Source organism: Notothenia rossii, assembly GCF_949606895.1.
Source record: "Notothenia rossii genome assembly, chromosome: 6".
Classification (NCBI taxonomy): Eukaryota; Metazoa; Chordata; class Actinopteri; order Perciformes; family Nototheniidae; genus Notothenia; species Notothenia rossii.
In genome coordinates, this window is record NC_136909.1 from 12,971,304 (window position 1) to 12,982,440 (window position 11,137).

Below are 11,137 nucleotides of genomic sequence, written 5' to 3' on the forward strand. Positions count from 1 at the left end.
CAAACATGGCATGTCAGGAGACATAAGAGGGAAGGGGGACCACCGACACACCCCCACCTCTCTCAGTCCGGCATCCCGGCAGACCCTAACCCTCTCTGGGCACCAATGAGGGGGTCCAGCTGGTGGAGACTGGAGATGCCAAACAACCTGTCACAGATAAGAGGAGGGGGACAAGGTATGTGCAGCACCCACACCACTCTGTGGGGGGGGGGGGGGGGGGGGGGGTTGTAAAAGACACTGGGGTCTCTTGTTCTTGATAAGACGGCATAGCACGCACTGTTGTAATTTAAACAATACTCTACATTGTTGCATGACAATGTTGGACACTTTTGGAACATTTGGAGAAAAGTACAGGCACTTGTCCTTTTCAAGTCCTTCATATTGCTACATGCGTTGAAACTGATAAACTGAACTTCCATTCCTGAGTTGCTGACCGTGCTTTAAATAACCTACAGTGGGAAAGTTGCCTCTGCTGTGTTTGTTGTCTAATCACAAAGAAGAACATAGCAACCACTTGACATACGAATCATTCTCTAAAATTTATTCAATTTCTGTGTATAAATCTGTCTTTTTATCCATATAACAGAACATTTTTGTTTGTTTATCACAACTATTTATCACCACAGATGGCGGGTGAAACCAGACACAAACCTTTAAAGAGAAACAAATATCTCTGAACAACTCTGCTTGTTTCACAAGTTAACAACAGACTAATCTTTACAAATCTAGAGTAATAAATACTGTTAGCAGGAACAAGGCTATAAAAAAATCTCATTTTAACACACATACATATCCAATACATACCAAGGAATGATGGGGATTTGCTCTCTGCATACTGTTTGTAATGTAAGAGCACCAGCTCACATTTTACTGCATGTAACACAACAGGGCAGATATATGAAAACTGCCTTCTTACACAAAAAGACACCAAAACCTCAGCTTTCACAATGGATGCCACATATCTTTCTTTACGGTTAGCTAAAAGGAGAATGATGATGCTGCAGGGACATGTATCTAACCGGATCTTGTAAAACCATTAATGGATAAGACAGGATGAATTTAGATTCAAATTAAAGGAACAAGAGTTAGTGCACCAACATTATCACGTTTAACAGAACTTTGATTTTGTTATGTTTGCTGAGCAATCCTTGCATGTCAAGGATCAACAATGGACTAATGAATAATTCAGAAACAAAATAAAATGGGCCAACACGCGCGCACACATGAAACATGCGACGCTCCAGCTCTAACTGGTCAGCTGGGGATAAAAGAGAGGTGCATGTTCATTGGCTGGCTCTCAGAGAAAAGAGAGAGCTGATTGGTCAGCTAGGGTTGACTGAGAGGACAGCGGTGACAACCGTGTGACGCTGAGTAGTGCATTTACCCAGAATGCAGTGAAAGCAGTGTTTACAGGTCCCTCAGCCTGTAGCGTGGCCTAAACAAACTGCTTTTTCTATGTTACAGCGCCCGCAGGAACTACTGCCTGTCTCATTGGAAATTATCTCATCGCATCCTTGAGCTGAGCTGACATAGGCTTTACATACAAACAGGCACACGCACAGACACACACAGACAGACACACACACACACACACACACACACACACACACGCACACACGCACACACACACACACACACACACACACACACACACACACACACACACACACACACACACACACACACACACACACACACACACACACACACACACACACACACACACACACACACACACACACACACACACAACTCGTGCCTTTTCTCCTTCACTGAGACTGAGCATGGAGCTATGCTTTTCTCCACTAAAGAGAAAATATGCCCACCTCAGGCTCCGCTGGGAGATCAGAGATATTTTGGTCAGTAAATGTTACAGCCTGGGTCGAAATGTACATCCTTCACAATGGAGAGAGTGGGACTGATTTAGAGGAAAACAGAACAGTCGCGTTCACAGTCCGGCCTGAACAGGGCTCACAGTTACAACATTTGGATGAAACCAGTCTTTGGGTTGTAGAAAGAAGATTAAGTACAACTTTGTTTGTTTTATGGATGTATAGTCTTTAACAATCCACTGTCCCATCCTGCAAAGCTGGATATCAGACTTTTCATAATTATTTTACAAAGGTAATATCATATTTAGTCCGTGTGCAGCCAGCATCTTTCAGAATAGCAGAAAGAACGGTCACTGAATTTGAGACGAGGAATCTCTGTCCATGTATCAGTCTTTGGGGTTTGTCCTCTGGTTCAGTTAGGAGGCTGCACTCCATTCTGGTACGACACACCTGATGTGTGTGTGTGTCTCTAGTGTGTGGTAGAGAGGAGGAGACAGGTTGGGAGTGTAGCGAGGGTACTCTCTGAGAGGAGGGCTGACCTGCCTGCTGTGAATGTTTTGGGAGCTCTGAGGTGGAGGTGCGGCACTCTGGCTCGGATAGGGGTGGTGGCCGATGTGCTCTCCCAGCGTCGGAGAGCTCTGGTTGGCTATGGCGCTGAGTCGGGAACCCTGAGGGCTGGAGCTGTAGGGGGGGTGAGGGGTGTAAGGTGGGTAGGGATCCATGGGGGTCATGGCAGAGGGGAGTGGGCTGCTGTAGGACCACGATGTACAGTTGAGTTCATCCAGTCTGGGTTCAGAGCTGGCAAACATGCACGCCTGGCGCTGTCCCATGTCTGAGCTGTAGGGGGAGTCGGTGAGAGGGTTGTTGGATAGACCGGGTGGAGGAGGAGGGTAGGAGGAGGGGTGGTAGTAAGACTCGCCCTCACTTGGAGAGCTACCGGTGAAGGCTTTCTTATATGGGTGCTGGCGGTTTCCTGGAGAGCAGTTCTCGCCCACTAAGGAGAGACACAGACAGAGAGAAATGTCAAATATGATATCAATAAGAAGCCTGAACTGGAAACGTTTCAGACCAGGATGTCTGAATTCCTACTTCAGACCGTTGAAGAAGCTGAGATGAGAAAAATAAATCTAAAAGTTTAACAGATGGAGCCTGATGGAAAAGTGAATTTGTTAGGTGCTTTAAGAGTACGTCCGATAAGGGGTAGGGTTAGGGGTTAAACTGGGGTAATCCAGAGTCAGTGTAAGAAGTACAGTAAATATACAGCAGGCCATTTAGCAACAAAAGATATTTTAGCCATCTCAAATGTAATTTAGGGTGCATGCTGTATTTGGAATATGTTTACTGCTTTACTGGGCTGCCAGACAGTGTAAGGTCAAATTCATGTTTTTCTCAATGGAGTTTTGTGACTTTGAAGAGAGCAAGGTTAACAGCTCAAGTTCTCCTTGTTCCTCATATCCTGTGTATATTCTCATGTGTGCTACCTGTGTTATTCTCCTATTATGTTGCTGCTATAACACCTGAATGTACCTATGGGGATCAATAAAGGCCCTGTTGGTGATCTTAGTGTCACAATGATTAAATAAAAAGGAAACGGGGTCATTTCTGGACTTCTCTGTCAGGAGTGAACTAATGGCATTGCTTTTTGTCTTTCACAGCTTGAGATAGCCGATCATTTTGTCACACAGTGTGCTGAAGCGTCCTCCTACCTTTCCTCTTGGTGCAGTAGACCTGCGGCTGGTGGCTGTGCTGCATGTGAGGAGGGGCCAGGGTGTAGTGTGCAGGGGGGGCCCTCAGCAGCTCCTGGGGACTCAAACGGTTCTCACAGCCGAACGGGGACCCCACTGTTTCAGGGGAGCCCCGCAGACCCCGACCCTCCCCACTGAAGGGACTCCCGGTGGAGCAGGCCCTCTGACGGACAGTACTGCGAGGGACCACAGGGAAGTCCTTCCTAAGAACGAGAGGGAACGGTGGTTTGAAAATTACAAAAAAAAACACAAAACATAAAGTATGTACCGGTATATCAGATCCTTTATTAGTCCGCAGCAGGAACATTTACATGTGTGGTTGGGTGCACAAAACGACCTCTTGACTCCATGCAGGTTTTTCTCTTACATTTGATTCTACCTGATTGTATTCTGTGTGCTCTTGTTTTTTTTTTTTCTTTCAAGTCGACTTAGTCTTTCTCCATCCTTTCAGCTCTGATCTTTCTCTTTCTCCGTACACACTGCCCGCTTGGTGAACTCTTGGGTATATAGGGGACATTGGGCCACATCTCGCTATCCCTCGCTGAGATAGTGACACACACTCGTGCTTGCACACACACAGTTAATCCTGTTGTGAGATAATACGCTACAAAAACTAGCTCTAAAAATAAACAGCCATCCATGTGTCACCTTAGATAGACTCTCCTCTCCTCTGTCCCCCTCTCTACTCCACCAACCATAGCAGCACACAAACACAGGGGGCTGCACCCTCCCTCTCTTCTCTTTCATCCCCCTCCTCTCAGAAACAGCCTCTCCTATTGGCCTATTAAAATCTCTAAACTGCCTGCCAAAACAGCGCTTCAATGAAGATCAGTTCAACACGCAAACAGACACCATGTAAGGTCATCAGCTGATCTGCAGTGACAGTCCATTAGACCAGCAGCAACAGGATATCATCTATCAATCAATGCAGGACCTGACGCTCGGTGCTTCTTGTTTGTGATGCACGCTCTGGATGATGTTGCACGCTAAGATCAACCTTCAGGTGACAATGGCTCACGCACACGCACACACACACACACACACACACACACACACACACACACACACACACACACACACACACACACACACACACGCACGCAGACACACACACACACACACACACACACACGCACACACGCACACACACACACACACACACACATATGTTTTGGATCATATGTACCCCAATCATAAAATTCTTCAGTGAGCAAATAGATGTTGTTTTCTGTAAGTGTTCCTCTCGTGCAGCTGTACTCACCCTTGGAGCTTGGCCATGCGGTGCAGCTCATTGTCATCGCTGCCTCTGAAGCCCTTGGCAAAAGGATTATTCTCTATCTTCAGCTGTGTAATCTGAGCACAAAACAAGGAAAATCTTTAGCTCAGACACATGGATTACACCTGCATGCACAGGCCAAAGACAAACACACAGCACAGACACACAAAGGCACATTCACATGTTAAAGTTTACTATTAGTGAGAGGCCCTGCAGATGTTTTTAGCAGCGGCGCTAAAGCTCTGCACGGCCGACATTCCTCAGCCCGCTGACGTTTCTAACGGAGCGAACAGTGTCCTCGCCAGCTGACACAGAATAAACTGTTTACCCAAACAGTCGCCAGGTTTAAGGATTTCATACCAAAGCTTTTAGAGGTCCAAAGCTGTGAGCTTTGATGTTTAAGTTTTCACATTTTTCTCAGTGATGTCATGGAGGGAAGCCTTCGCGCAGTGTGTCCATCACACAGCAGGCACCCGGACCGGAGATGTGACACCAGCTCGGGTCCAAACTAACTTTGAAGTGCTGATGAAAGCCACCACCAAACTATACTGCTAAAATAGTAATCATTTTGCACACATGTTGGATTTAATAGTGTTATAAATATAGTATTTGTTTTTTCATGATGGAACTATAAAAATGTTGTTTAACACAATAGCTTGTATAACAAAAACTTCAATACATAGTGTTTTTTGTTGTGATTTTGAAGTGACAAGAATTTATAATATTGATTCATTGAATTCAGCTTACAGCAAATACAATAGTGTACTACTGCTGCTGCTAATGCACTACCACTAAATGATAACGATAATAATAATAATAATAATAATAATAATAATAAGAAGAAGAAGAATTAGATAGTTAGATAGTTATATAGTATTGAAGATTAAAATACAAAACACCTTTTTTTAAGTTATTACACTAATCTATTTGTTTGCATAATATTTGATCAAATAGACAGTTTCACTACTTCTAACTTTTTAACTTTATTGTAATTATCATACATTGTATACATAACATACAATACTTCAGCTTAAATAAAATATCATTTTATTATTAATATTTGTTTAAACTAAAAACGACCTGCTATTAACAGATTTGATGCACCAATTTCGGAGAGTCCTTTTTTTTACACTTTTTTTATACAAACAATTTGCTTGGGGGTATTGAGGAATATTTTGTATTTAAATGCTAACACAGTATACTTTTGTTTTGTTTTATGTACATTTAAAATGTATTTATTCATGTTATTAAATGTAATCAAATGAAATCTATCATATGGGAACGCAACCAGCAGAGCGGCAAAAAGCTTCAGCAGTCTGTCTTTCTAGTTGACATCAAGAAAACTGGTCAGCAAAGATCAAGGGAAAGAAACAGTTCATTACAGACTAACGCTCACACACTCGCTCATACACTCACACACACATGCTCTCTCTCTCACACACACACACGGATAACTTATTTTTGGACATATTTACAAATACTAAGTAAGGCCACATAAACAATGAAGATGCAAATTGACTTTCTGGATACAAAATACAGACAGTAATACTAACAAAGAAAAAGGTTCTCTTTGTGAGTGTGTGTGAATGTGTGTGTGAGAGACAGAAGTTTGAATGTAGCCAGTGACCAAAGGCACATCTTAAACACTTATCTAAATAATCATAGATAGAACAGATATGACACACATTCAACATTGAGATCTATTTCCATAATTGCTAGGATAATTATGAGGTAGCCTGGCTTGAAAAAATAGTTTAAAATAAGTGTACTCTATGATGTGAAGTGATGTCTAAATAACACTTTCTGTATTGTTTTAAACTCCATTTAATAATCAAAATATTCTATAAAAAGGACTAATGACCCTTCTTAAAAATACATAAACCGTGTTTTTTCCCTGTATTTTAACAGCGTTGTTGGTGTGGAGCTCACCTTGTGGTTCTGGTAGGACGTCACACCGATGAAGGCAGTCTCAGAGAAGATGTGGGTGCAGAAAGCCGTATTTTTGGAGCCAAAGCCGTTGTTCTCATCCGCCTTGACAATATGGAGGCGAGGCTGGTATTTGTGCATGGAGTTGAGTATTATCTGCACAGGGGAGAGATTGAGGAGGTGTGATTGACAGACCTGTCATGAGTCCAGGTGGAGGGTAAACCCAATGAATGTCAAGGTACCCAAAGTTCTTGGATGACATGAATCTTTAGGACAGAGACTCTTTCTTATTAGTAGGCTGAAACTGATCAAGTAAAGGAGCTGTTTTGGATGCAAGAACTTAGATGAGATCTTTTTAAATATAGATATTTATTTAATCATTTGGGCATTAATGTAAATATGTTTTGCCTGATTTAGGTTCAGTATGCAAGTAAATGACCAGTGCTCATTCTGGTCCTTTTTTTTAAATGTTGTATGTTCATCTCATTCTAACCAAAAGATAACCATGCATGAAACCAGGTAAAGCTGCATTTTTAAACAAAGTGATCAAGGCATCTTAAATAAACTTAATTTAATTTAATCTGTGACCATTGCCTTTTAACCAAAACTAGGCCTACATCATACATTGTTATTATATAAGACTATTCTAAAGGCTTAAATTAAATATATATATGTTGAGGCTTTCACTGAACACTAGCTTGATTTCAGTATAATTAAGAGTCACTCATTGGATGTTGTATGTTCTTGACAACTTACTAACATTTCCATATATTAGTATAAATGTCTTAACATCTGGTTTGGGGAAACCAGCAATGTAAAACCATGACAATAATTTATCTCACATTCTAAACAATTTCCCATGACACAGGAAACTCCTCAAGTGTTTTATTTTGTTAAATGGATCACGGCCCTCTGGTCTGAACACACAGGCGCGAGCACGTTTGTTTATCCAGGGGGCTCAGTTTAATAGCAGTGACGTGTCCGCCGGTGACATGCATTAGCTAATGGGCTTTAGTCATTGAAATCATTACCTCTAATTTAACAAGCCTGAGAAGATTGTTTCTGTTTGTTGCCTATTGTCTTTGCGCTAGTGCTAAACAACAATAGGCTTATGTTTTCAATTGCTCTCACACCGTGAAGCTCAACCGCCTCATGAAAGTGTGTGTGTGTGTGTGTGTGTGTGTGTGTGTGTGTGTGTGTGTGTGTGTGTGTGTGTGTGTGTGTGTGTGTGTGTGTGTGTGTGTGTGTGTGTGTGTGTGTGTGTGTGTGTGTGTGTGTGTGTGTGTGTGTGTGTGTGTGAGTGTGTGCAGTCAGACTGTAACAGTCGGCAGCAATGAGAGCTGCTATGAAGGGAATGAGTCTCTCTGTGCATAGTCTGGGCTGTTTTGTGTTGTGGTGGCCAGCCTGGAACTGTGACTGCCGTGTGTGTGTAATCAATCTTCTTAATTAAAAAAAATAAGAAATCACTCTTGATTATTTAAAAAGCATACGATGGGAATCTAATTGGGCAAAAAGACTATTTCCATTTGGGATATAGATTGTATGAGGCTATCAAAGCAAACAACTATTTCATAAGCCAAACACAAGTATTGTATCGACTGCCAAGAAGCACCAAGCATATTTTTCTGGTTCTGAAGAAATATAAACTACAAATATTGAGGAAAGAAACTCACGTGTCCAAAGGGGTCCAGGTGGTTGTTGGTGAGTTTGAGCTTCTGGAAAGAGACGAGCTGGCGGCTCCAGTGCGCCCCGGTGGCCGGGGAGTCCGGGTGGACGTAGAGCCTCCCGGGCATCGCGGGCTCTGCCTTTCCCGTTACCGACCTTTGGACAGAGAGGAGGCCGCAGATCAGACACGGTGCATTCAGGGGGTCACGGTGGTCTGTCTGACCGGATGGAGGCCTTCGCTGCCGAAGGCCTATCTGGTGCTTTAACTGGATAAACTTGTTTTGCTAAAGTTTACACAGATATCTGGACGAGATCTGGACCTAAGCTTTTTCGATCCAAATGTACTCGGACTCCTCTAAAACTGCTGTAGCCTCGGTCCTTTTGTGCCAGAGATGTTGTGAGCCGCCGAGAGAAAAGGCTGAAACTGTTGACATATTTCCTCAGAAACACTTCAACTCCCCACGAAGCTAAAGTAGCATCAGTGGCCAAAAAAATTCCATTTTAAAACATAATCTGAACTATTGGACTATTTTCCCCCTTTTACAGCAGCTGAGAAACAGACACTAAAGCTATCGCCAACCTGTTTGAGGCATTATTTACTTTTTAGGGGGACTTTTTAACACAATAAACGGTTTCGTTTCTTGTGTTTGCATTTGCTTTTAACACTTTATAAACAAAAATTAGAGCGAAAGAGAAGGATTATAATATTTAAAATGTGCTGCGTAAATAATTTTGTAAAAAACAATGTTTTGCCAATGTTTTTCTTAGTGCTGTATGTCTGCATGAAGAATTGCTCGGAGTCAACAATAGGAGCAAATGTCAAATGATGTGAGCCGGTCAAAACGTAAATAATAAAAAGAAAATAACATTTATTTTTGAGATACATTTGCAGCCAGTTAGCTTATATATGACGCTATCAATCACCCACATAAAGACGTTATCTCTTGAGAAATGTCTGACTAATCTCCAGAAATACTGCCACCATTACGCATGCGAGCCGGATTTTATGTCACAGTGTATCCAGACTCCTGTTTACGGCACGTTTCTTTGTAAAACCCGGGTGTCAGAGGCTCTGAGGAGGCAGGGCATTGACGGATCTCTGCAGAGTCAATGGTCTCTTCGGATTTCCCCCCTCAGCACAGCAAGCATTTGAATGGGAGACTTTAATCCGGTCTGTGCCGTCTGTCCGCCCGGTGAACCCTTCATACTCTGATTTAACCGGCGGGCAGACACGTGGGGAAACACGGGGAACTAGGCCATGCTAGTTTGCAAGAAGGACTCGACCTTTAAGAGGCAGGGTGAAGAGGAGGTAAACCCAACAGCACGGATTTATTTTTACAGAGGTTTTACGCTGAGGTTTTAATGCATAATTCAAAGTGGCACACATAACAAAATCACAGGGAAGAGAATTAGGAAAATAAAGCAAAGACTAGGATTGTGCTTTTTTTTCCCCTGTGGTGGTTTTGTTACCGTTTTACACTCCGTAAACGACGTTTAAAATACATTAATAAACAATGGGGCCTATCATGGCTGACCTGGGTATGCATGCATATTTGATTATCTTCGCATGCACCATTATTTTGAGGGAAAACCTCAATTTAGATTTCATAAAATTCACACGTATACATTTTGAAATACACCAACCATTTGTTGTCTGAAAATTTGTATCGGTGGTCGTCCTTGGGCACAAGGTCCATCAGGAGTATGTACTTGGTTTTTGGGTTGAGTCCCGTGACTTTCACCTTGTAACTGGGAAACATCCTCCTACACGGAGCACATTCAGAAAAAATAATTATATTATTTTACAGACACAGACAGATTATATTATAATACTTGAAGTTAAGATAAAAAAAACAATTGCTATCCTCCTCTGAGAGAAAAAAACGTCCCCTGAGGCAACATTCACATTGTACAGTTTGTCCTAGATATATTGTCAGGACAGTCGTGCTGTGACAGTGTTTATTCAACCATGGGTTAATAAAAATGATAAATCGAATGTACCCAAATAAAAAAAAACTAACAGATAAATATGTATTCCTCCTAACTTCTTACCTTCCAGCCTTGGTGATGATCATTTCAGTTCCCACTTCATCAAACTTTGTCCAAAGTTCTCTGTCGTGGAGGAAAACTTTGATTCCTTCCATTCCCTAAAACAAAACAAAAACAGTGCTCACTACAACTGAAGAGGAAGTCTCCTTGAAGTAAAATTAAAGCCCCCAAAACGAGAAACAATTAGTTTGAAAAAAATCTAGTAGGCTATAAGAAGTTATTGGACTCTATTATTTTGTACTTTATCCAAACCTAATACACGACAAATCTCACAGCAACTACTAGAAGGAAATTAACTTTCCCTCTCACTTTGGTCCAGGATGCAAGAAAAATCTGCTTAGTCTTCAACATTTAGTAAATTATGAATTAATAATATATATTTACATTCTGCTCCGTAGTAGTAGCCGCTGGCTGCTGTCTGGATGCTGTCTGCGGGGAAGAGGCTGGAGAGTTTAAGGTGTAGCCCGGATTTTCCGGTTTGGTCTCTTTTGGGGAATCCATGCAGTCTGAGTCCGGACTCTCCGCAAGGCCGAACTGATCCCCTCCGTTTGCCATATCCCACTGAAAGACACACACACACACACACACACACACACACACACACACACACACACACACACACACACACACACACACACACGCAC

The 11,137-nt window shown here is 42.3% G+C and overlaps 1 protein-coding gene across 1 annotated transcript in view; it reads right to left on the bottom strand.

Moving 5' to 3' along the window:
- Nucleotides 1-587: 587 nt before the first annotated feature.
- Nucleotides 588-11,137, bottom strand: part of LOC307042629 (T-box transcription factor TBX5-like) — an 11,700-nt gene continuing 1,150 nt past the window's right edge. Inside the window, exons 2-9 of the mRNA XM_079686620.1 lie at nt 10,878-11,054; nt 10,497-10,591; nt 10,089-10,208; nt 8,453-8,600; nt 6,783-6,935; nt 4,839-4,930; nt 3,539-3,780; nt 588-2,826 (exon numbers count right to left, since the gene is read on the bottom strand). Of these exons, the coding sequence (XP_079542746.1) occupies nt 2,249-2,826; nt 3,539-3,780; nt 4,839-4,930; nt 6,783-6,935; nt 8,453-8,600; nt 10,089-10,208; nt 10,497-10,591; nt 10,878-11,048 (1,599 nt within the window). The 5' untranslated portion in view covers nt 11,049-11,054 and the 3' untranslated portion in view covers nt 588-2,248. The remainder of the gene's footprint in view (nt 2,827-3,538; nt 3,781-4,838; nt 4,931-6,782; nt 6,936-8,452; nt 8,601-10,088; nt 10,209-10,496; nt 10,592-10,877; nt 11,055-11,137) is intronic.